General features: G+C 36.9%; 1 protein-coding gene across 9 annotated transcripts in view; it reads left to right on the forward strand.

Moving 5' to 3' along the window:
* LTBP1 (latent transforming growth factor beta binding protein 1) overlaps positions 1-26,447 on the forward strand; it is a 216,738-nt gene that overhangs the window by 81,104 nt on the left and 109,187 nt on the right. For 8 of the 9 annotated variants that reach the window (XM_037405594.1, XM_037405595.1, XM_037405590.1 and 5 more), the window contains one exon: positions 3,918-4,085. In XM_037405594.1, the coding sequence (XP_037261491.1) occupies positions 3,918-4,085 (168 nt within the window). Of the gene's footprint in view, positions 1-3,760; positions 4,086-26,447 lie in introns of those variants that run through there. The other variant, XM_037405597.1, reaches the window with a different exon arrangement.

The following is a 26,447-nucleotide window of genomic DNA, read 5'->3' on the forward strand; positions in this document are numbered from 1 at the left end:
CCCAGGCATTGCTGCATGAGCTGTTGTGACCACCCGGGCCTAAAACCTACCCCCTGCTTTGTCTTAACTCATTCAGTTTTTCTGCTAATGCAGAAAAAAAGTGTTAGTTTGTCATGATGGACAGTAGGGGCAGAAGCGATTCTATGAAGAAATCCTTTTGCTTATATTTTCCATTTCTCCTACAGTTGTTGCTAATTTATCACAGCAGGAGCTTGTCGTGTTCATAATATTATATCATAGTGACTTACAGAGATGGAAAGAAAATCACATGCACACAGTGCCAGTTTTCAACTAAAAAATCATCACTTTACCCAGGCATCTTTCTTTTTTAAATTTGACTCAAGAGTTTCACAGATTTTGAAAATTATGGGTATGTTCTTCCACTGATCTCCTTTGACAAATACATCTGAGAGTTCTTACGTATGAGTGAGCCTAGAGTATGAGGCAGGATAGTTGGCTGAGGCTACTCATTGTGAATTTGCTGCCTAGCTAAAGGATGAAGCTTTAGCCTGTATACTAATCTTGATTGTCCTGTCTTTATTAATACAGCAATCTGTGCTTATCACTAGTTCTGCCATTTTTTCAGTAGCTTAGCTATTTATTTAGTGTGTGTATGTTCTGGTTTTGTTGTCTTTCATTAGGCTTATTTATTTATCTGGTCTCACACTCTTATTTCTTCAGTCTGGTGCTATACTTAAGAGCAGAGTGAGGTGTTTCATTTCCACATGTTTAAAATTGGTTTTGAAGAGTTTATGATACTTCTCTGTCTATATATTTATATAAAAATAATTCCAGGTATGTTGCAGTGCTGTAGCACCATCTTTTTTTTCCGGAAATGAATTTGAGGTAATCTAAGTTGCAGGTCTTGTCATGTCTATGTCACAGTGGCATTATCAGTAAAGCTTCTGGAGTTTAAAGAGGAAAATAATATGTATGCTACCTTAAAAACGCACTGTCCTTTTTTTAATATGAACTAGTCCAAAACCAAAAAAGGTCAAGACTGTAGTAGTAATGGGCTTTTTCTAGCTTGAAATGGTGGCTTTTAACATTAATACTGCCAAGCCAGCTAAGAGATACGGAATGATACAGTTTCTGGTTTGGAATTAAATCATCCCTTCTTTGGAGAAGAGGGGAAAAAAAACCAACCAACCCTGAAATCCAGCAAACTATAGAGAGGGGTAGGGGAGAGGATTCAAGGAAGTCCAAGACACTAATCTTGCAGTTTCTGCCAAAAGCTTCCTTTCAGGAGAAACCTTTGTGGTCTGTTTTCAGTTTAATTCTGCATGGATTATGCTTGCTGTTAAGGCACTTAAACCTTAGGATTGTGAGGATAGTACTGTCTACTTAAGTACAGCTACAGAGAAAGATGAAGATAATGTCTCTGCCTTGAATCACTTTCTCATATGCTGGTCAATTTTCAGCTTGGAAGCCGTCATTATTTTTGTATCCTTCCTAAATGTCTCCAGAAGAATTGAGAAAGTTAAAAGCTGTGTGGCCTACTGGGCAAGGAGAAGAACATAAAAGAAGAATAAAAACCTGGAAAAGATGGAGAAAATCTTCCCATGTCAGAAGAATATGAATCTGCCTTATTTCTGGCTCTTTGCAACCAGGAATATCTGTGAGAATGGAGTTTGTTTTATAGCAAAAGCATTGCTGAATAATGATTTGAATATTTGTAGGGGCTATGTCATACATCATGTTATTTTTCAGACTACTTACTTCCCTGAAAAGCTTCATTTAAATGTTTTTTCGTGGATACTCTTTACCTCTGTAGATGCTGGCCTGTGGTCTTGAAGGTACTGTTCAACTGCTGTTCCTATCTTGTTACTCCCAAACTTACATGCTAATTCAGTCTCATACTAAGGCATCTTTTCTACCAAAAAAATTATGCTACACCATTTTTCTGGTAAAATTGAACTATGTAATAGAAACTATTTAAAAAATAGGGGGTTTTTTGTTGTTTTTGTTATAAACATTGTGCCTAAATTTTGATACACCTCAGCACTCAACAACACAGTACAGAATACTCTGAAAGAGAATTAAATCATAGTTTAGTTCCATGTATACTGGCAAAGCCAAAATTTTATTTTTTTTTTTAAGCTAAGCTGGAAAATTTGTGTGGGTCCCCCAATACTGGTTTTTACAGTGTAGGCAAGACTGACTTTTGTGACTCAACTAACAGTGTTTTTTTAATTAGATCACATCCTTAAGGAAAAATGTTACTAAAACATCTGAAAATATAAAATGTATTGGGCTTTTCGAGGAAAAGGTGTATATAAAACTATGCAAATAAAATAACAAAGGTGGCAGTATTGCTTGGGAAGCCGTGTCTAATAGAAGGGAAGCTTAGAAGTTCTAGCTTCAGTAGTTCACAAGCCACTTATGTCTGTTCTTTGGGAAAGGTGTATTAATAATTTTCATAAAAAATGCTTGGCATCCAAGAATCTAGGGTGTCTTCTGCATCAACTAAAATCACAATACTAGCCTTTAATTGAAAAAAATTATTCCTGTGTCTGTCTGTGCTGTGCTTTTTCTAACTATTGTTTAGGGAGTATAAGGTGGGAGCATCTGTACTACAGCTGCTGTTCAAACAGAGCAATGACTTTACTGTAGACAAAACAGTTGGCACAATCATTTACTTTATTTGTTTATGAAGGGCCAGAAATAAGGCGGCTTTATATTCTTTTGAAGTGGGAAGATTTCCTTTATTTTCTTGAGATTTTCAAAAATATGTTTGTCCACAGGGTATTTCATAAACTAGGTTAAACAACTGTCCAGCAACTTTTTTTTATTTTATGACATGAGGAAGAAGGAGATTCTTCTTTCTGTACATCATTTCTTGGGATTGTTAGGTTTGATATGAAAGTATTTAGTAATAGTTTCCACAAAGATGCCTTGATATATTTACTTGAACTTGTTGGATTTATTAGTAAGTGTGTAGAGGACAAACTGTTTTCTTTTTAAATAATTGCAAATGGAATCTATTCTTTTCCCCTGATTTTCCTAATGACTAGTTTTGATATCTTTTTTTGTCTTCAGCTGTTAGATATAGGATTAAATACATCTGTTTTTAAACCAAATTCTGTAACAAGAAGTTCTTTTAATTAGCTTAATTCAAAGTTAGCGTTTGCTCAGTGTTCATTACATTAAATTTTTTAAAATGCCTGTAAGGAAGTATATAGAAAAAGAGAATCTAGCCATTTTCTGTCTTTGATCTGAGAACCAGTACTTTCAAGCATTGATACTTACCCTTTTCTCTGAGCTATTTATTGCTTAAACAAAGACTGACAGCAAAGCTCAGTCTATAATATGTAAATCCTTGTGGAAAAATAGTGCCAAAAAACTGTGAAAAAACTGGGTCCAGGCAGCTGCGTCACAAGGTTTGACCACTTTGGGCTGGGGTGCCAGGAGATTTGAGACAGATGTTTTCAGACATGCCGCATGCCTAAAACATTTCCAGGGGTCGAGCTACAAATAGTGACTTAATAAATGCAGAAACAGGAAAAGTATGCAGGAGGACACAAGAGTTTATTCACCCCTAGGTGCACAGCCAGCCTCTTTACATTACATCTGCCTGTCAGGGTTGGCTATTTAAGCTGTCATGCCCTTGGTATTGCTCTTTGTCTGCCTGTGAATAAAGTGCAGCATTGTGATTACTAATCCTACTCCAGTGACTTGACTTTAAATGTGGTTTTGGAGCGGATCCCGGAGTTCTGTTTGCTAAGCTTCCTACTCCTGTTTCAGAGACACCACTGGAGATCTATGAGAGAGAGCACTGCAGACTGCCCTCCTCCTGTAGACCTGTCGCCTTTTTCTCCCCCCACCCCGCCTTTTTTTTCCCAAAACTTTTTGAAGGAAATCAATGGATACCAAAGTGATCTGTTTATTTTTCTTTTTTTCTTTGCCTCCACTGACAGTGGGAAATCACACTGGTCGCATCAAAGTGGTCTTTACACCCAGCATCTGTAAAGTGACTTGTACCAAAGGCAACTGTCAGAACAACTGTGAGAAGGGAAATACCACCACCCTCATCAGTGAAAACGGCCATGCTGCTGACACTCTGACAGCCACTAACTTCAGAGTAGGTAAGTACCCTGAAACTGTATTTGTCCTTAGCTGTCCTCTTTTGACTAAGAGGGAGGAGATGTTTTGTTATTAATACCAGTTGTGCATCTGTTACTCTTTGTTTGGAGGGCTGTGCTGAGTAGGAACCATTGTATGTTAGACAAGCTTTCTGGTATCCTTCGGAAATGTTCCCAAAAGTTTTTGTGTCATACGAAAAAACTCCCATATTTTTCATCTGAATTTTCAGCTGCGAGGCTGTAATGTGCTAAGCTGAAGCTTTTGGTAAATTTCATCCCTCAGAGTTTGTGTAGATAAACAGAGAAAATGTCAGATTCCACAAAATGTTCTGTTTCCTCTTTTTGCTTGTTGTATAGGTATCAAATGCTCATAAAATATAGCTAACACCGTGAATCTGTCTAAAAAATTTTTTCAGGAGTTCCTTAAGACTACAAAGTTTTTAAAAAATACATCAGCTTAAAACTTCTTCTTGCTGCTGAGAGTAATTCAGTTTTCTTGTTTGTAATTTTTAGAAAAAAATACTGTTATGTCCAATTGAAGTTATTGAAGCCAGTCATTTATTTGTTAAAGTCTATTCTTTCTGCTTGCTCCATAAGAGTATCAGCAGTATGCCAGTCTAAACCCTACAACTGCTTGACTGTGTTGAAACAAATCCTGAAAGCTGGCTAGAATAATGATTAGCATATTTTAACTGTACACTATGTGATGTTGTTAGGAATTTGTGTGCAAGTATTAGTCTTCTAAGCTGAGAAATATGGATATATGGATGCATACCCAAGCACTTTTAAATTTGTTGTTTCACATTAAGATATCTTTAACTGCTCTTGGAAAGTATTTTGTCGCTATTTTGAAAATATCATAGTATTATTTTCTGTAAAAATTTTTAATTTTGCCAATTTTTACTGAAAGAATGCTATATATGAACATTGTAATTTTAGTCTCTATCTAGTATAAACATGAAGTCAGGCAGTGCTGAGGCTGGCCAATACTGCCCTTTTTAAAATGCACTATACTTCAGCCTCTGAGGGGGGAAAAAAGCTATTCCAAATCATTCTTCTTTTGATCCAGACAGACAATACAAAAAGCAGTTCCCTCTCTTAACAGTCCTACTAAACTATCAAACTGTGTGTGAAAGCTGTTGAAATTAGTAACACATTCCTTGTTAATATGCACGTTTATAAAAATAAATGTTTTGGACTAATGATAAAAGAAGTGTTTTAAAAGAGCAATAGAGCACACTGGGTTTGTTTATGGTTGTTCTGAGGCATTAAAAAAGAAAAAGGCTGTGTAAAGGAATAGTAGATTAAATACTTTCAACTTGTGTTTACTGTCAATACAGATTTTTACCAATGTTTTGGCAAGAATTACAGCTAAGTAAGTTTTTTGTTTGATTTTCTGACTACTGTGAAAGGGTAGGGTTATTCTCCCCCCTTTCATTTGACCTGATTTTTTTTACTGAAATTATGAAATGCTGAGAACAGGCAGTCGTGTAATTTGTCTGCTATGTAAATCTGTGCTGTAACATGACCTTCTCTCAAATACTTGAAAACTTGGAGAGTGGAAATTGACCTGTGAAGACGTGTTCCACACCTTCCTTCCTGGCCTCAAGCCATGTAGCTCATGATGCACTGTGTACAATAGGCTGCTAGAAATATTCTACAAAAGCAGCCTATAATAGTATTTGATAGAAAGATAAGGGAGTGTTATGTTTAAAAATTGTATAAAACCAAGTTGCTACACATGTATAGAGATTTTTAACCTGCCTGTAGCTATTACCTTTAAAAGACCAAAAGCATTCACCACAGCTCAAAGTATTGTCATTTTTACAGAAGAGGAATAAGGAAGAGGTCTAAACTGTGCGTTTGTGTCTTTCTGGTTAAAAATAAAAATGCTGAGTGAACTTAACTTCTTAATAGCCGGAGAGGAGAGATCCTACACCTGTAGACTGAGTTCTTTCACTTACCACAGATTTTCAGGAGCTTTTGAATCAGGGTTTAAAATATGTACTGCTGAAATACTTCTTATATCTGTCCTCTGACTAGTGCCTCCCATTACCTTAGGCTTGTCTTGATAGAGATGCCTCCTGATACATAAAGCAGAAGTAATTTGGTCTTCTGAGATCATTTATTTTTGTTATATTTTTGACATCTGTATTATGTTTTACTTGTGTGTTTTGCTTTTAAAAGCAAAGTTGTTTACTGTTTATCCAAAATGTGTGGAAATTCTTATTCTGATCATTTGATACTTCACGAGTGCAACCATGAAACAGAATGTCATGTCAGAAAATACGTACTTAAAGCAATGAACAGCATTTTTTCAATGTGGCTTTTTTAAAGTATTTGTTCTTCCTAAAAGATAAATTCACATGCCCTATTTGGAAAACAGACTCCTATTACTAATAATAGAAACCTACTATGAGTGGGGAAATTAGGAAACTGCTCTAGGGTTGTTAGATCTAAATGCATTTCTGTAGCAAGAGCAGCATTCTAGTAAAAAAGATTTAATTTAGATTCTCTGATTGACAGATTGCAGTTAGCATCACTCCGCTTTGTTCTTAATAATCCATTATTTCTAACAATGAACCAGAGTAAAATTCTGTGTTTGTTTTTAAGTTTGTACTGAATTTCTAAACATTTTTTCTTTACAGAGAGAATAATTGCAGTGCCTGTACTAAAGCTGCTCAATTTTTTCCATAGGTTATTTCAGATTCTTAAAATTTGCTCAGTTTGTCATTTCAGCTGAAACTTGGTACCAGTGAGTCCAGGCAAGGAACAAACCTTCTTTCCTTAAAATTTTATAAGTTATGGATAAGTCATTAAAAACAAAAACCCACAACAAGAAACAGATTGGGGGAAATGTAACTTTTCAGGTAGCTGAAATTTTGGCTGCTGTCATGAAGAGCTCTAGCATTTCAATTGAATGTGATGAAAGCTTGGTATTTAAAAGGAAGGATCTCCTTGATTGCCAGTCTGCTTCAGTGAAATTTTGGGGTTTTTTTGCAGTGTCATTTTGTGAATAGGGTATGTTGCACAGTTAAACTAACCAACCTCCAATATTTCATTGGCTTGGAGAATGAAAGCATTTAATCTGAGTGGAAACTTCTGCTGAATAGATGATTCTCATTATTCTATTGGATTGATGCATGTGCAGTTTGTATGGTATTTCAGTCCTGATATATCTGTAGAGGCTTGTAAAACAGAGTCAATATATGTGCATAGGGAAGGATGTATATAGTATAACATATGAGGTTTCTGTCTCCTTCACTGTTAAACTTACATAGTGATGTGTCCTGTTTCTCCTCAAAATTATTCCACATTCCAGAATACCTATTTTTTAAATTAATCTTCTCTCTGTAAAGAGTGGGAGGACAGTGACTAACTTGTAACTGTAAATTGAAGCAGTAAAGAATTAGGAAATGCCTAAACTAATGTTCTTCAAGCTCTTCAAGTTTTTTCCCTATTGGGCATATGTGTTTAATTATAGATTTACATTCTATTTTTTCCACAGGATCCCTGCCTCATTCATTGCACAGGAATGACAGAACTTAGTAAAGGAAGCAGTCATTTAATATTAGGTTTATATTCACTGTTCATTTGCAGCCCTGGGTCTCATTTAAAGCAGTTCATTCAAACTGTTATAAATGAGAAGTTAAAAAGAGTTGCATGCTGTTCAGTGGAAGTGCATATCTTTCTGTAGGAAACTTCTGCCTGAGCACTTGGCAGTATCTGTGTCAAACAGGGAAATAGAATCATAGAATGGTTTGGTTTGGAAGGGACCTTAAAGATCATCTAGCTCCAGCCCCTCTGCCATGGGCAGCCATGGGCAGGGACACCTTCCACCAGCCCAGGCTGCTCCAAGCCCCATCCAGCCTGGCCTTGAACGCTGCCAGGGATGGAGCAGCCACAGCTTCTCTGGGCAGCCTGTTCCAGTGTCTCACCAACATCATGATGAAGTAGTTCTTCCTTATATTTAATCTAAATCTACCCTCTTTCAGTTTAAAGCCATTCCCACTTGTTCTATCGCTACAGGCCCTTGTTAAAAGTCCCTCTCAAGCTTTCTGGTAGGCCCCCATTAGGTATTGGAAGGCTGCTAGGGTGTCCCCAGAGCCTTCTCTTCTCAAGGCTGAGCAACCCCAGCTCTCTGTCTGTCTTCACAGAGAGATGCCTCAGCCCTCTGATCATCTTTGTGGCCTTCCTCTGGACTCGCTGCAACAGATCCATGCCTGGCTTATGTTGGGGGCCCTGGAGCTGAACACAGTATTCCACGTGGGGTCTCACAAGAGTGGAGCAGAGATAATCACCTCTCGACCTTGCTGGCCATGCTTCTTTTAATGCAGCCCGGGATATGGTTGGCTTTCTGGGCTGCAAGCGCATGTTGCCGAGTCATGTTGAGCTTCTCATCCACCAGCACCCCCAAGTCGTCCTCCTCAGGGCTGCTTTCAATTCATTCTCCTCCCAGTCTGTATTTGTGCTTGGGATTGCCCTGACCCAGGTGCAGGACCTTGCACTTGGCCTTGTTGATCTTCATGGGTTTGTATGGTCCACTTCTCAAGGCTGTCAAGGTCCCTGTAGATGGCATCTATTTCCTTCAACGTGCTGACCACACGACACAGCTTGGTGTAGTCTGCAAACTTTCTGACAGTGCACTCAATCCAAGTGTCCGTAATGCTGGCAAAGATGTTAAATAGTGCTGGTCCCAATACTGACCCCCCATTCTGCAGATGAAGATGAAGGAGAGTTTGAGAATCTTTTCCCAAGACCATAGGAGACGATTGTGTTAGGAGTGGTGATAGAATTGTAGCTTTGCTACTCCCTTTATTTCACTCTTCGATGTTCATCAGTATCTTAACATTCCTTTCTCCTTTTCTTCTGATCCCTTTTCATACAGCCTGCCCAGTTGTCTTGCCTCCTGGCTTTGCTGTGCACAGCCATAGTTTACTTAGGCCATTACTGGGGATGAGGGAATATTTTGTTGTGTGCTTTTCCTTGGAAGAAGGGCAGAGTTTTAGGAACCATTTATTTATTGTTTCATTCAATTTGAGTGAAAGTTAGTGTTTCTCCTACAGCTTCACTGGTCTTTGTAAGGAATTGTTGTGAGGTTGAGAATGATGTCAGATGTGTCTGCTGTGGCCTGCAGTCCATGTGAGCCAATCTTCCTTGTTACTTGTGAGACTAAGAATAAGAATGCTTATCCATTCTCCTTTCTTCTCTTCTCATCTATTCCCTCTGGTCCTATATTAACATGTTAATAAGGATTTGCCAGACATCACTTGGTAACATGATGTCATGGTGTCCAAAGTGAAAAATGTATCTGGTCATTCAAATTTTGAAGGACCAGATACATTTATGGAATCATAAATTTTAAAACTTTCAGCATGGATCACAATGATCTGCATATCCTTTTACCCTGTTGCAGTAGTGCTCAAATTATTTTGCCTAATGAATTTTGGCACTTTCCTTGTTGGAATTTTGTATCAAAATTTTTTCCTGTTTTACTGTGTTGACTGTGTACAAAATGTTTTTGGATAATTGAGGTTGTCCAGAAGTTTCTAATTATGTATAGACAGAAACTTCCAAGAAGCAGCATAAACATTTTGCTCAAATTGTATTTGGTCTTCCTTTGAAAGTAAGGAAAGAAAATTTGACCAGTACATTTTAAAACAATAGGTTATTCAAAGGGAATTTAGTAAAAAGACTCTCTATGTAATTATTATACTAATAGAATTTGCTATCAAGGAAAAGGTCTAGAAAGCATATTTAGAACTGTGAAAATATAAAGCAGTTACTTTACAAAAAGTATATAAAATGTGTGAATTTTATTCCAAGATACATGATCATGAATTTCTGTCAATGCTGTAGAAGCTAGCATTGTTTTTTATTCAAGCACTTCTGTTTTTATCAAAGAATTGAGTTGGTTAAAAATGGCAATGACCTCTAAGCAAGCCAGCACATTTTTATCTGTAGTTTGTGTATGACAGAAAACCTGAGATGAATGAATAGTATTTTCTTGCTCCCATTTGCTATGTAATAAAGTTGTTGTTTCTTTGCTCTGTGTGATACATACTATGTGTATCCTACTACATTTAAGAGGTACTGTAAGACTATGATGTTTGAAGAAGATTTTTCAATATCATTTGGTATGAAAAGGAATTTACTGTATGTAATATTGGAGCACAAATTTGATGGCATATAAAGGCATATAAAAGACCAACAGCTTGTAGAAGTGTTCGTGTAGATTTGTGAGAATTTATGGACTCCTCTGGCAGCTTGTGATGCGTAAACTGTTGAGTTTTCAACCTGTTGTATTTTGTTCCTTGTTTTGTTGTACCGAGTCTAGTAAGATGCTAGGATGGCAACATGTTAGGAGAGATATTTTCTTACTACTTGGTGAATGGTGTCAGCCTGGGTAGATGACCTATCATGTCTGATCTATGTAAATTGTGCCCCAGCGAAACACTGTTCCTGTGGTTTTGACTGAGACTTAGCAGATGTACATGTAGGTTCTCGAATGGAGGATTTGAAATGATTACAAATGTCATGCGAAGAATTATGAGTTCCTTTTGATAACATAACTGAGGAGAATTGATTATTTTTTTTGTAAATGCTTTGGTTTTCAACCTGATTATGTTCCATCAGACAGCCTAATTGATGAGGAGTTTATTTCTGGAATAACTGCTTAGCTCAAAGACAGCATATGATAATGTATAGTCTTTTTTTAGTAGTGTATTCTCTGTGGGTAAGAGTGAAGTGTTACTTTGAAATATCCTGTGTTTTGCACTTGAACTTGCCATAGTACCATCCTTTTCTGAAGTAGTTACAGTGTAAAAACCTTGCTATTCCCCCAGTATTATCAACTCAGTCCTTTGTCTCTGTGGTGGCTACCTTGTAGCCTTATTTGGTAAAAGTTTTATTTTTATGATTCCTGCAGCAATTCTAACTTCTGCCTTGTCAGGCTTTATTGTTTTATGTTTTTTATTTTTTTTGCTGCCAGATTAAATATTTTTTCTTTTAACAAGCACTGGCAGACGCTTGAAAATATCAGAATTCTCGGACAACTTGGTTAAGAGATTAACTTTTTAAACTTTCTGCAACAGTAGTCAAGGAAGTTGGTCATTCAGAGTGTGTGTGTCTGTCTCAGGAAAGGATCAGGACTTTAGAATTTATTCACTGCTTTAGCTGGTAATTTGAAATTTAATCTCTATAAATGATGACCATGCTTGAAATATGTATTCATGCAGCAACATTGTAACAGCTGTAGCAAAATGAGGGCCAAGTATTTTTCCTCAGACACTGAACTGAGTGGCTAAAATAGAAAGCAGGACAAATATTGGTGGAACTAATTTATGAATTGTTTACATCCTCTGCCTTTATAGAAGATACTAGGAAAAAGGTGTTTCCCAGCCTGAAGAGCCAATGCAAAACAATGTGGGAGGAACCACTTACTGTGAGCATCGATTTACCCTTTATTTCTTTTTTCCAGTCTCTCTTTGTTCTCTGAAGAAAATGTGAGCAGGCAAGAGAATGGATTAATTTTCTTACAATCCCGGTAGTATAGTATAGGCTTTCCTAATCTGAACCACTAATAGATTAAAATACCCTGTAATGTAAATGTGCCACTCAGTAGTCTGATCAGTACTCAGGGTTTTAATACTTTTTCAATTATTGGCCACCTATACTCAAATTACAAAGGAAAATTACATATTAACTATTTTGTTGTTGGTTTTGATATCCACATCTGTTCAGAAGGAATGCTTTCTTTCCTCCATGTATTTATCAGTACTTGTCATCAACAAATAGTTCTGGTTTCCACCATACAGCTTAATGTATCTGCGAGCATTTCTTAAAATAATTATTCAAATTTGACATCTTTCCCTCTGATTCTAATGGAGGCCAGATGCTAATTTAAAGAAAATAGATTCTTCAGCCACATGATTTTAATGAGGTTGAACTTAGACAAGCCTGTAAGCAACTCATTTCCACTCCCTTGCTCACCTTAAGGGCTTCAGACCATCCTGCAAAGCAGCAGTCCATCTGCTCTCAAAGCACTCACCAAACTGTATATTCTAGAGAACCCAGTTCTTGGATGTGCAGTCATAGGAAAAACCACAAATGGAAATGATACAAAATCCACACCTGCAGCCATTCAAAAACACATGGAGTATGCTTCCCTCAAAGTTAAAGCAAAACAGAACACAGTTAAAATGCATAATGCTTTATTTTACTGTATATGGTTTTAATTTATAGGGATTAGTTTATGTACATCTGACTTGAAGTACTGTAAAAAGAGAACTAAGAATGCATTTATTTGAATGATTACATTGTTGCATATTCAAATAAACACACTACCTTGTACAGCTATAATTTTGTTATTGCTAAACCAAATGTCTTTGCACATACCTCACTGAAGATCAAGTATATGCCAAGTTTGGCTTAAAAAAGAAGAAAGTTGCCTTTGAATTATGCAAGCACAGAGGAGTCTGACAAATTTCTTTACTGGTTAAAATATGGCATTTATCTTGAATAGATTTCTTAGCAGATGGGGTTGTATTTAATGTGTCCTTTTGGACATAACACAATCAGAAGGAAGTGAGGAGCTATCACTGCTCTACCGATTGCAGTCTTCTGCCATTCAGCCTCTCTACTGTCTATTCTGCTTTTGTTTATTCTGCTCCAGATAATTCCCCTGTCTCTGCACAGTGTAGCCTATATATAGATATAACTTTCACCTATCCATTCCACCTATAATTAGTTCTTAGATTTGAGTATCGCTGTAATTAGAGGTCTGTTTTGTAACATAGAGGCACAGACATTTCTGGATCTTTCTTTTGGAACATGAACTATCTCTTCATTACACACACACTTAAATTCTTATCTATTCATTAAAAATATGAACTGTTAAAAGGGAACTAACTATGAACTTTCAACCAGGGATTTACAAATGTGAATCATGTTAAAGTCCGTGGGAATTGTGAACTTTGGTTTTTTTACAAACCTCTTAAAAACTCTTGAGGGATGCCAGTCAATTAATAGAAGGAAAATTGGGTATTTGCTGCTTGCGCAGGAAGGGACTTGAGTTTTAAGAAACCCAGTTACAGAGAGTATTTCTCATCTGTATTTTATTCAGCCATATACTTCATTAATTTGTCATGTTGGTTGTATTTCTAGTTTAACTTAAAGATAAGCTGAGCTATGAAATCAAATTTTTATATTTGTTATTCAGATACTTCAAGTTTTAGGGAACTTTTAGCAACTTTTCATGTCATAATTTAGGAACATGAGTTGTCTCACTTTCCCTGAGAGGCAACGGTCAAACTTTTTTGATCACACATCTCTATCAGTACAGTATTTTTGACCACGCACTCCCAATATATGTATGTTTACTTATTTATAGATTATATACATATACTACTGTATATATCATATGTACATTATAAAACATAAAAAATAGAAATTAGAAATGAGTAGGAGAAAGGTGAAGTAGACTTTCTTTTGAAGATTTATTTATTAATGGTACAAACCATCTTTCTTTCCCGCATCCCAGTAGATTGTCTTGCATACCACCTGGGGTGAGCACACCCTGCGTTGGAGACTGGTGGTATGGGGAACCAAAGGAGACCAGCTTTGTAACATAAGCTGTAATATTACCTTTCTTCAGTTAGTGTGTGTCCATTGTGTTGCTCTTATTTATTGTCTCATTATGTTAAATTCAGTGTGTTGTTACGTGTATATTGTAGGTGCTAGAAGACCTTTTTTCAATCTAATCAGAAGTTATGTAAGTCCAAGCCTGCCTGTTGTGACAATGGGGGCTAAAGGGTTTTTTTTGTACTTGCATACATTTCAGTGCACAGGGCCAGGTACAGCACTGCAGTAGTACACATCTCAGGGGAGCTGGGGGCATGGTTTAATTGTTTGGAACTGGACATGACCAGTCACAGTGCATACTGCAACAATTTATACAGCTATTAAGTGTTGTTAAAAGAACCACAATGAGAAGTGTTGAAGTTGTGTGGGTTTTTAAATGGATTTCCAACTGTACATTCTCTGCAGAATAACCTTTATCCTTCCTACTCATTAGCAGTGACTGTGCTCCTTTCCTGCTTCAGAACTCTAGGCTTTGCGTCTCTTGCTTTTCACTAGTCTCCTATGACCTAATTTATTACTCAAACTCTGAATAATATCCTTCCCAATATTCTCATATTGTGTCACCTCCTTAAGGTCAACTCCCTAGAAAACTTTCCAATTTCTTGTGATGTAGCCAGTGCCAGAAAATCTTAGATAGCTTATGTTTTTCATGTTTTTTAACTAGTCCAAGGTCTCTATTATGAGCTATTATTTGTATGTTAATCGTTATCCACTTGAAAGAATCTATTCCTACTTTATTCTTCTTGTGAACTTTTTCACACAAAAATGAGCACTGTGGTAATGTTACAATAATGAGAAAGCAATCTCCTGATGTTTGGAAATAATGGAAATTTTTGTAATGACTGCAGTTTTTGTGGCTTTTCTTTTTCTATTCTAAACAATTTTGTTATTGGAGGATGTCTTGTGGTATGGAATGCAGTGGATGAGTGTTCATTGACCCTTCGGATCTAAGGTTAGGGGTTCATGTCACTCACCAAATTGTACTGAGGTGCCTGAGTCAGGTGCCAAGTAGTCAGTGGCGAGAGACACCTTTATGGCAGGCTGGCCTGTGGGTGGCCTGAGTGGCCTGCTGGGTGAGCCTCTCCACTGACAGAGTGGGAAACCTCATGTAACAATACTCTTAACTTAGATGGCTCAAGGAGGCACAAAAGGTTAAGTGGGATGAATCTCAGCTTAAATATCTGTTATAGGGTTGCCAGAAATGGTAAGGGTGCTGATGTCCCTGGCCAGTGTCAGCTTTGCTGCCTCTGTGGTCTTCAGAGCCTTTGTGTAACAAAGGTGTGACCCATTGCTTAAATGTTTCTCAGGACACACTGCCATTTTGTCTGATGGTAACCAAGTAGTCTGATGTCTAAGAGCAGCTCTTTTCTCTGCCTTACACTACTGGGTGTTACTACTTTTTTATTCCATGCAAGAGTCCAGTATGTTTTTTGGAAACAGCCTAACAAGAGAAGGTGTCAAGGCAGAGGATCAGTTAAATGACTTCATCAGATTGCAGCATCAAGTTACACATTAATCCTGTAGTTCTTAAAGGTGGGTAATGCTGCCTAGCTAACAGGAGAAGGGAAGAGTACAGCCTAGAAGGAGCCTGTAGCAATGACGCTTGTTGTTCATTGTTACCTGTCCTGTTGAATTCTTGTTCTGTCTATTGAAAACATATACAGCATTAATACATGTTAATAATATGCATGCTCAGGCACATGTGTGCTATAGAGAGGAGTGAGTCTTCAAAGCACCAGGAACATAGGAATGCTTGGTTTCCATCAGACACTGGGCACCCTCATTTTGGTCTTCCCACTTTGACAGTGACAATTAGTAAGTTATTCAACACTGTTTAAAATGATACCTGTAAAGTCTTTATACTGCAACATACTATTTTGCAATCTCTTTTAGTTTTGTATTCTGCAGGAAATTGTTTTAAGAATGATGGCTTTTAAAAAGTGTTGCTAACTTATTACACTTTCAAACCCAGCCTTCCCTAGAGACTTTATTTCAGTTGCATATGTCTTTTACAGAGGAAGATTAATATTGACACACTAGAAATCTGAAGAAATGCCTGAAGTAGCTTTTCTGTATGTGTTAACGTCATTATCAAAGGTCTGACACTGGTTATTTGTAATGCATTAATTCCTGATAAACAGCACCTGTGGTGTTTTTTTATTAGTATACTGATTATAGGCTTATCTCTTGTGTTATACTCAACGTATCAATGTCAGCTATAATAAAATCAGTAGATTCACCAAATATGATCAGCGTAGGAGCAAGTCATCCCTTGATACTCTCTGTCCCCTTGCCTCTAAAAATAGTTGTGAGTAGTCTCCGATACTGAGAATATTAGAAGCAGATTTAGCAAAGAGCAACTGTGAGCATCATGCCTGTTAGCCAGAAACCTCCTGCCAATCATTTCTCAACTACCATAATTTTTGCTATACCCTTTTAATGTTGACTAATCACAGCTTTTGGCCATTTTCCATGACAAAGCATGCCTTTTATTTTTCTGATAGCATCTGAATATTCTAATATTGTTTTTCAGGTATCCCATTCTTCCCACACTGTAACACTTTAAATAGCTTTTTGACAGCCGTTTGGTTAGATGGTGATCATTTCAGTCACTTACACATAGGCCTGTGGTTGCATTTGGTATGTCTGAGGATAGCTGGCTTATCACGTGAGCTTGGAAAGCTGTGATACAGGTGCTGTGAGACTCCCGTGCCCTTTGGACCCACATTAAGGGATGGGTGAAACACCTGGAGGCATATCAGATGTCTCTTGGTTGACTTTGTGTATGCATCTTCAAGTCACAAACATCCAACTTCTCTTCCTGAGGTGTTTTAAAGTACAGAGTTTAAAACTGAGGAAGATGTATGAGTAGTACAGTGAAATTATGTGCATGTTCTGGATTTCTTGCTGATCATGATCCTCATTCGACAAATCTTTATTTCTCTAAAATGTATTGCAGCCTTGTGCTTTATGATCTGAGCCTGCTCCCCAGTTTTCAGTATCAGGTTCTGCCATAGTTGACAAGGTAAACTCCATTAAAGAATGACTGATACCACACTACTGATATGCTTTTATATTGCAAAACTGAGACATAGTGGGGCAAGCATGTGGACTGAGACAGTTTAAATGTCAGCATCTACACAAGATGCATGTTGAAATTTACGTTACAGGCAATAGAGACCTAGAAATTTGTTCAACTCTAATACACAGAGAACTAAGGTAATACCTACTTGACACTTTTTTTCTTGGATGGGATCTCGCAGCTTTCCATCCCCAGTGAAGACAGCATCCCTGCCCCTTTTTCATAAGTAGACAGTTCTTCTTTTCTAGTGTATATCTATTACACTTGCTGCACCTTATTTGCAGTGAGTTGACACTACCATTAAGTAATGTTAATCACTAAACAGCCTTTCAGCAGATCACATAAATCTCAATTACTTGTGGAGATGATAATCCCCCAAGCTGAACCTGTATTTACCTGCTGAGTTAGAGAATAAATTTTAAATGGAAGTTTGCTATTGGGAGATAGGAAAATGTAAAATACCTGAAGATTTAGGTGATCTGATCTATGTGATGCTTTCTTCTATTTGTCTTCCTTGGTAATTGCCATGTAGTGCTGCATTAAGTAGCATCAGAGACATTCCTCCAGTTAGGCTTTAAGGTACTCTGTGATATGTTAAAAGTTTGGTGCTGATAGTGGTACGTGGAGGAGTTTGAGAAGAACTAGTGAAATACAATTTCCTTTAAAAAGATACTTTTCCAAAATCGTGAGAACAACAGTGAAAACATTAAAAAATAGTGAGACTGCATTCTAGCACTGGGCTTTCTTTTTTTTAGTGTTCCCTTTCTGTTTATTTTAAATGCATTATTCTAGATCTGTAACAGAATTTAAAAAAAAAAAGCTCCTGTAGTTCCTGGTTTTGGAACCATTTTGTCGATGTGTATAGTGCAAGGAAAATGCATGTTTATCTATGAAAAAGTGTAAGAAGTTTATTTTGTAAAACTATGACTGCAGCCTGAAAATGGTTATGGCTACAACAGACACATAGTATGTCTGTGAGGGGTTTTTTGTCACAAATGTAAACAAGCAGCAACTTTAAAATAACCGAACTGATAAATCATCTAATATGATGACAGTTATTGAGATTCCTTAGTGCAATGTGTGTCTTTTTTTTTTTTTTTTTTTTTTTGAAAGAGAAGGCTGTTTGGGAATTTATTTTTTTTCTGTTGAGAGGAAGAATCCTTCTAGAGCAAGAAAAATTCCCTAGGATTCTTGGCAGCATATTTTAAAGTGTAAAATCATGCCTGTCCCAGATGGCTTTAGTGACTACTACTTGCTCTTCTACTCGGTGATTCTCAAATCTACTGAGTTCAGTCATGAGACTAGGTTCAAGCTAAGAGCAGTACTTTGAATCTAGTCTTCAAAGCTACCTGCATTTTTCTCTAAATCTTCATATATGATTTTTCTTCAGTAAGAATTCTTTGACAAGCAAAAATTAAAAGTAGAATTGATTAGGAGAAAAAAAAATATGGAAAAGCATGAAAAGATTGGAATTACTTTTGGAAGTGTTCAGTCATGGTTCAGCAATGAAGGAGGATGACACCAACATGATCTTGTAATGATCAGTGGGACATGAGAGGATCACTGATGACAAGTGGAAGTGGGAAAAATAGTGAGTAGTATAAATTAGAAGTTATTTAATATAGAAAGTTGGCAAGTATAGCTAAAGAATTCACAGAAAAATATTCCAGGGTAGACACTAAATAATATGAGAAGACACCCAGTAGTGGGGAGAACACATATGACACACACATTTATGAAATGATTACTGCTGATAGCCATTGAATCCTTCTACTTTTATTCTATTTTCTTTGTGTGTGGAAACAATCTGTCCAATGTATGTCTGTTACACAGAAATGCCTGATTACTTTCTGGACTGGTAGTAACTCTTCATCTTGAATTTCAAGGTAGAAATACTGGTTAGAGACTGTTTCAGAGTATGTGTAGGTACCATCTAGTATGAGAGCTGTTAAATTCAAGATGGTGATCTTAATAAAAGGGCTGGAAGCATGAAATGTTGTGCTTTTCTGAGAAGGATACAATGTTCTTTCCTCTTCTTTAAACATGTAGGTCCATGTTGGATCAACAAAAACTAGATTTCAAAAACATTTATCAATTTCGCAGTCTGAGATATCTCTTAAGTAGCCTTCTGGTTACATTTGTGAGCCTTTTAAGCAAAGGAAATGAGAATCTCATCCTTAACAACATTTAGTCCATCTCAGAAAGGGCTCAGACATACCATTTTTACGGCATGTCCTTGGAGATGGGCAAACAAATGCTGTGTTACACCATCGGCAGGAGATGGAGGCTAAAAGTCTTTTCCCCTTAATTGTCTTGCCTGGATTCCTCACACTGAAATATGGGTATTTTATCTGTTCTGTCATGATATAATACAATGAGGGATGCATTTCTAGGACAGTTTATCTTCTCCCTAAACCAATCAATTTTTAAAAGCCCCATGTTCTCAGAATGTTCAGGGTGTTCTTTGTAGCTAAAAGGGGAAAAAAATAATTTAAAGACTCATGTATCCTTGTTAGTACTTTCTGGATAAAGAAGTTTTAGATAAAAGGAAGATGCATACATTTGTATGTGATGTACACAGATTTCCTTACTCTGGGATATTTTGGAGGCAGCCTGCTGCTTTGGTCTTCTAGACAGAGTTGAATGTGGTTGCAATTGGGTTAGAGTGGAGTAAAGACATGTTGTTACTTGAATGTGATTCATTCTCTTGCTCAAGAATTACTTATTAGTTGACTTCATCCTTGGATTCCAATGTTTGCTTACAACTTTAACATCAACAGTCTTGAAATGTCATGTGCGCTCAACTGCAAACCAACAAAATGACCCCTGCCATGTATCTTAGCATGAATATTGTTTTGCGGGAGGGGGAGATGTTGATAAGTGATTGTATATAATTCCCGAGAGGTCATTATTCTACATTTATCCCTAGTGTTGTAGGTTTTTTAAAAATAATTTTAACAGTGCAAGTGCAGCAAAATAATATTATTTGCAGAAAATAACATTTATATGCAGAAAAGATTGTATTTTGGAAGTGTTAAATTCAGAAGAGTTAAACTTGTTTCAGGACAGTTCTTTGTGGCTAAATCTCTTGATTTTCTTTGAGAGTTTTCTGGTATGTTTTTTGTTGTTTGGTTTGGGTTTTGTCTTTTTCTTTTTTTTTTTTTCTTTTTTTTTTTTCTTTTCAGAAAATATGCATGATCCGAGCAGGAACAACACCACAAAAATTCCTTGTGTGGATAAACAACAGCACTTATGATCCCATTCCCAAGTGGCTGTGCATTACTTTGTTAAAGTTCCCTTCATAATAATAGTTTAAAAATATAAGACAAATTCTAATGAGGACAGTGACCATGTTAGTTCACAATAGCTAAGAACCCAGTTTAGTAGCTGCATATCTTTTTCTTATCATACCATTAGGTTTGAGGTAGGTTCTTGTTTGAAATTTTTCCCTGCAGTGTTGCAGATCTTTGAGGAAGTATCTAAAGTGCCTTCAGTATCATGTTCTGTTTTTTAGGAAGATTTCTATTAATGTGTTGCAGTATTCAGAGTAAAAAAAAAAAAAAAAGAACTTTGTTATATTTACGCATCTGCTGATAAGCAGCATGAAGGTGAGAGTATAAAGGACATTCAAGATAGTTTCTCTGTATGTTTCTGGTCAGAAGTCTGGCATAATGGAACATACCACCTTGAATGGCATAAAGTAGGTTTTTTCCACTTCTGAACATTTTTTACTTGCGTTTTTTCTTTCTCTCTGAACAAATATGAATGTTAATACACCCACTGAAGTGGCTAGTGGGATTTTTTTTTTTTTCCCACAAGATTAAGACTTGGTAGTTCATATGCAAGGGAACGTGAATAACAGCTTTGAATTTGTTAGGTTGATGTTAGTTGTAACTACAGAAGAACAGAATGAGAATCCAAGCCCTGGAAGTATATAAATAAACTAGATTTTGGTGGTGTTATTCACAAATGCTATTGATCAAGTCTGATAAAAATAATAAAGAAAAATACTCTGAAGTAAAGATGTTCTTTTATGTATGCCCCTTACCTATACTGTTCTATTCTATATACTGTCTATCATTCCTAATTTACAGTTAGTTGCTGTAAAAAATATTACATGTTTAAATTTCAGGGGAATCTATATTTGTGTAAGATAATCTTAAACTACTTAAACTAGTAATAAACCAAATGAAACTATTTCCTATACAATAGACTTACTGTTGATTTCAAAGATAAACTCTTTCATTGTATTTTTTACTTTGTATCATTTTTGGTATACTTAACTGAGAAAGCGTGCAGTTGTACCCTCCTTTCCTGTACTGATTTTCCAGCAACACACTTTTACAAACATCTTTCAAAATATGATTGGATGTTATTAAGCATATTACAGGATCTGAATTTATCAAGTTTTTGCCTTATACTTAAGCCATTGTTTATGCATGAGATTGCATTCAACAAAGGAAACCAGAGGAGAGCCTCAAAACATTTTTCCCTTCTTGTTGAATACTAGAGATTTCGTTAAAAAGTTCTGTGACGGGGAGGCTCATCCCAACACAATACTGCCATTTGTCACACACCCTGACTGCTCTCTCAGCGGTAGCAGTGAGTAGCCAGGATTGCTTCTGTCTGGAACCAAATCTGGTGCTGTCCTCACGGTTTGGATCAGTGAATAGCAGTGGTAGGTAACAAGGGATTTGTGGGTAGTAACTAGGCTATTCACATCAGCAGGGTATCACTTTCCTGTTTTCTGTGGTGAGCAGAAAAGAGCATTTTTCATCTGCTGCTGGAGCTCTCAACATCAGATTTACTTTTAAAAATTGTGTTTGGTTATTGCAATAGAATGTTTCTCTTCAAAGTTGTGAAAAATACAAACATTAGGATAAATTCAGAGGTGAATGTAGTAGTGTTATAATATTAAATCAAGGCTGCTTAAAGCTTCGCTTCTTTTCTTCCTCTGCTTCCCCAAACATAAGTTTGTAATATCAATGTTATCTTAATCTTACCTAAAAAAAATTAAAAAATAATAATTTGCTTACTTAATTTGCAACTTCTTTGCATAATACCTCTGAATTACAACAGGAATCTGAGGAGAAAACTGTTTAGGATGAAGTAGTTAGAAAAGTGAGGGACAACAAGACAGACATGGGGGAGGCGGGGGGAGGTGGGGGAACGAGGAAGAGTCTAAACTGGAGGATAGCATTATTACTGTAGCTCATGCCTCTGTGCCTGTTGTGAGTTATTGTTAGAGTTTCTGCATTAGAAAATAGAAATGTTTGGAGCAATTGCACAGACCTTTATATTGCACCTCTGGGCTTCAGCTTTTACCTAAAATGTGTGGTGTTTAGAGACACTACATTACAGGAATGTTGCATGTGGCAGTGCTTCCCCTCAGTGAATGCCATCTCTTCTTTCCTGTGAAAACCGTGTTTGGTAGAACTGCATGCTGGTCCTTGCACTTTTTGTGAGCTTATTAGCAGCATGGTTGAAAGTTGCCCAAACAGCTGTGGAGCATGTACTAATGCTGGATAACCGTGTAGTGCTCAGGAACAAAATTAATCTGCTGATTTGTAATACATCCAGTAGAAATACTGTAATCTAACAGTTTGAGGTTTTCTTTGGAGAGCCTGTCAATGTAATTGAATAGTGCTTACACTTGAGTAGTTGGTAGCATGTAAGTAGAAAAAGCAAAGAGTGGTGAGGAAAAGTGAGACAGAAACTCGCATGTTCCCTGAGGTGTAAAAGAAGAGGAATTTTGAGAGTCAGATGAGGAATGTTTCAAAACCCATCTTCATTTTCTTCAGCACTGGTTGCAAGAAGGGAGTTTCCATCCATCTTAAGGGCTTGTTTAGGTAAGCGTGGGCTATTTTTTAAGGATTAGGAGAGTTTAAATGCTTGGAATTTGTTTTGTTACATATTGTTTTGATTAAATGAAAACATTCAGACTTGATTAAATTAGTTTATCTGGTGCTGTTCAAGGTTGTTTGAGTATCTTGAAAGCAAATTAGATGATGTAATTACATGGACAAACTGTATCAGTGGTTTCTGAGCTGCTTTGTTGATGATTTCATGCCCTGTTTTTCTGTTTCCAACCCATGGCTGTGGCAGCTTGATCGGGATTCACATTGCAATTCTTTTTTTTCTGTGCATTCAGGCTTTCAGAGACACCTTGTAAGGGGCTTCATGATGCACCTTTTCTGTTTGGCTCATTTTGAACAGTGATACCCACCAAGCTGTGCCAGGCTGGGGGGAATTAAGGCCTTTGGATGCCAGAGAAATCAAAGCTTTTTATTACCAATTAATTGCCCAAGCATGAGAAGACTCGTTAATGTTTGTAATTCCTTAAACCTGTCTCTACATTTCTGAAGGATAGATGTTCATTTATATTAAGAAATCATTAAATTTGTTCAATCATATGTTGGCTAATTCTCACGCGACAGTTGAGAGACTTGGCTTATAACAGACCTGAGTGAAGAATGTGTTGCCTTTTCTAGTCCATTAATACTTTCTTTGTCGTCTTTGTAAGATACCCACATGTGAACTGAAATTTCTTGTCATCTTATGCAGGCCTATCTCCACATTTTTGTAAGGTTCTGAGCAGCTAGAGGGCTTTACGCCATAATGGATATTTTTATTTCCTTTCCCCCCCTATGCCTTTTCAGAGGAAATGGCAACAGCCCAGTGAAAATCAGCCTCCAGTGTACCCTTTGTCTGAATGCCAGCTGTGAACATACGTGCAAACCCAGCATCTTCTAATGGTCTGTCCCAGCTCATGGGTCTGGTTTTTGTCGGGAATGTTCCTTATGCCTCTGGCAGTGTTCAGCCATTCTGTTTAAGTTCTTTAATCTTAATGACAAAACAAAACAAATCAAAAAACTTTCATCAGAAGTTGAGCTGTTCAAATATACTGTGGCTTATATCCTGTTCCTATCTTAAATGGTCCTTTCCCCAGGGTTCTTTGGTCTTTGTTAACCTGAGATTCCCAGAGCCTTGTTGAGGGAAAGGTAGCGTTTCCTTCTTCTGCCTTTTTGGAGGCTTGTGCCCCTTCAGCTCACTTTTCTCAAATGGTCTGTGTAATTCCAACTCTAGTGGTGTGCCTGTGATTTCCAGCACCAGTGTCATAATCAAATGTAGCCCTTCCTCCTGGCTGTAAACTACCTGAGGAAACATCGCAATTACTGTGTATGTGCTTATTATACCTGTATAAAATTATCAGATATTTTATTTCAATGTGTTTCATCCTTTTTTAAGTTTTGTAATATTTACCATTTAAGATGCTAAACTTTTCCATTTATCCTGGTGATCACATTTGCTGTTTTCACATGGCTGAGTATAACTTATAATTGTATATTTCAGAATTTTTAATTTTTTTTACAGTTTTGTATTCTCAGAATAGATTTAATACATTCCCATTTAAAGTTCATTCCTCATACATTAGGCCAGACCTTCAAGAGATGTGAATCAATATATCTGTACATAAATCAGTTGATTGAGTGATTTGCACCACATGATAATGTGGGCAGGTTGGAATTTTTATTTTCTGTTATATGTAAATACTGAGACATTAAACATTCTTGATTGTTTACGTCATACTAGACCTTTCAGTGGCATTTGTTTGCACTTATTTACAGAAGTTATTTGCGTGAATAGCCACAGCAAACAATTATGAAAAGGGACATGAATGAGCTCTTTTCTATTGGTATCTTCCTTCCCGTTGTTTTTAGCACAAACTTTTGTTTGCTTTAAAGCAAAGCTTTTAATGTGCCCATTTGTTACACAGCTGGCTCTTGCAGAGGAAGGATGCCTGAAGAGTGCCCTGTGATGCAGAGATAGCATGCACAGACATGGTCTTCCAGACACTGACAGCTTTATAGGAACAGGAGCTCAAAAGAAATTAATTTATTTTGGTGGAAATATTGGGTATATTTATATTGTTGTAAAGCTGGGGTTTGTACATTACCTTGTTGCCTCCAGGCTGGAGAGGGTGGAAAGAAAATCTATGGAATAGGCTTCTTGCACTCAAGGAATTTCTCAATGAGACTGCTTCTGTTTGCCTTTGTTTCACTATACTTCTTGCAAACACCAAATTGCTGTCCCTTAATGCTAATTTACACTATTTCATTGTGCGATGTTCCTTTTGCAGGAAAACCACCTTAGATTTCAACCTTGCCCAGGCAGATCTTTACAAGTACTTTACAAGTACCTGTATGTTGTTGCTGTTAGAGTAATCCTGCTTATTTGTGGCTGCTCAGGGAGAAATGTTGCCAGCCAGAGATAGCTAGCTGTCATGCTTTAGTTACTTCAGGGGTCAAAAATCCTTTGTTTTGCCCTGAAGTAACAGCCATTCTGTAAGGACATCTTTCATACACTCAGATGAAGTCCCAACAGCATTGGGACCTAAAAAGCGAGGCATGCACTGGCGTGGATAGCCTTCCAAAGTCAACTGGGCCTTTTAGCACAGTGCTACAGCTTGAAGTACTTTCAGTCAGTTTATGCGAAATGAAAATATGAGATAAGACGAGGAAAATATTAAATATACATTTGCAGAGCCGAGTGGAAAAACAGTTCTGGCTGTTTACATTTGTGCGTGGACCTATCTGGCAATCAGGCATCGCTGTTCCAGACCCTGTTAATACAATGTGAGGGTGCTCTGTGATGAGCCAGGCTGATCGCACTGTTTCTTGAGCACTTTTCCTGGGCCAAGTGCATTATGCAGCTGTGTTGGAACTCCTTGGGCTGCTCAATGTCCTACTTTGTCTTCTTGTGACATACAAAACACAGGTTTCTTTTCCAATACTGAAGTTTTATGGCATTATTAATAGCAATAGTCTGTGGTTGTCCAGAGATTACACCACTTGGAATAATAAGCATTAGGTTCCTAATTACCTTGTAGTATCTATGGTTTCTCATTTTTATTGTAACGCAATATAGACTGAGCAATACTAATCCAGCAAAATGCCATAATTACTGTAAACTCTAGATTTTGATTTGTTTATTTTTACAGTCGGAATCTTATCTTAAAGCTGACAAAGGGATACTGTATGCTATTTCTCAAAAAATCTTTGATTTTTGAAAAAATTACCTTTGTTTGTCTTCAACAAAAACTTAGAGTATTTTTCATGTTGTTTTTACATCATTTAGTTCTTGAAAATGTGACAGCTCAGCTAGATTATGGTTGTTTATAAAGTCTCACATCATATTTTTAGAAAGTGCTGAACCCTGCCTATTACTGTTTGTATCTCCGAGTTAAGAAATACTGTTCATTTGATGTTGACATTTTTCATGTTTCATCTGATAATTTATATTGTTGTAAATTTGCAAGCAGTAGCTGGCACACAAGTGATTACCCTTGTCTTTATATTGGGGTTAAAGTATTTTAATACTTTGAAATTTGTCTCTGAAGTAATTTGAGTAGAATTTCTCCATATTATTATGATCTTCATGGGTGGGTATACAAATTATCTGCTTGTATCTGAGATATAAATGTTAAGCAAAAATCTACATACACGGTAAGACATGGTTTTCCAGAGAACCACCAAGGCTTAAAGTAAAAATGGAAAATTTATCCCCAGTATCGTTTGCTCTCTGGTGAGTTTTTTCCCCAGTCTTCCAGGGAAGTGTAGGTGGCCCAAGACTTTTCAGAT

This window comes from Falco rusticolus, chromosome 12 (genome assembly GCF_015220075.1).
Source record: "Falco rusticolus isolate bFalRus1 chromosome 12, bFalRus1.pri, whole genome shotgun sequence".
Classification (NCBI taxonomy): Eukaryota; Metazoa; Chordata; class Aves; order Falconiformes; family Falconidae; genus Falco; species Falco rusticolus.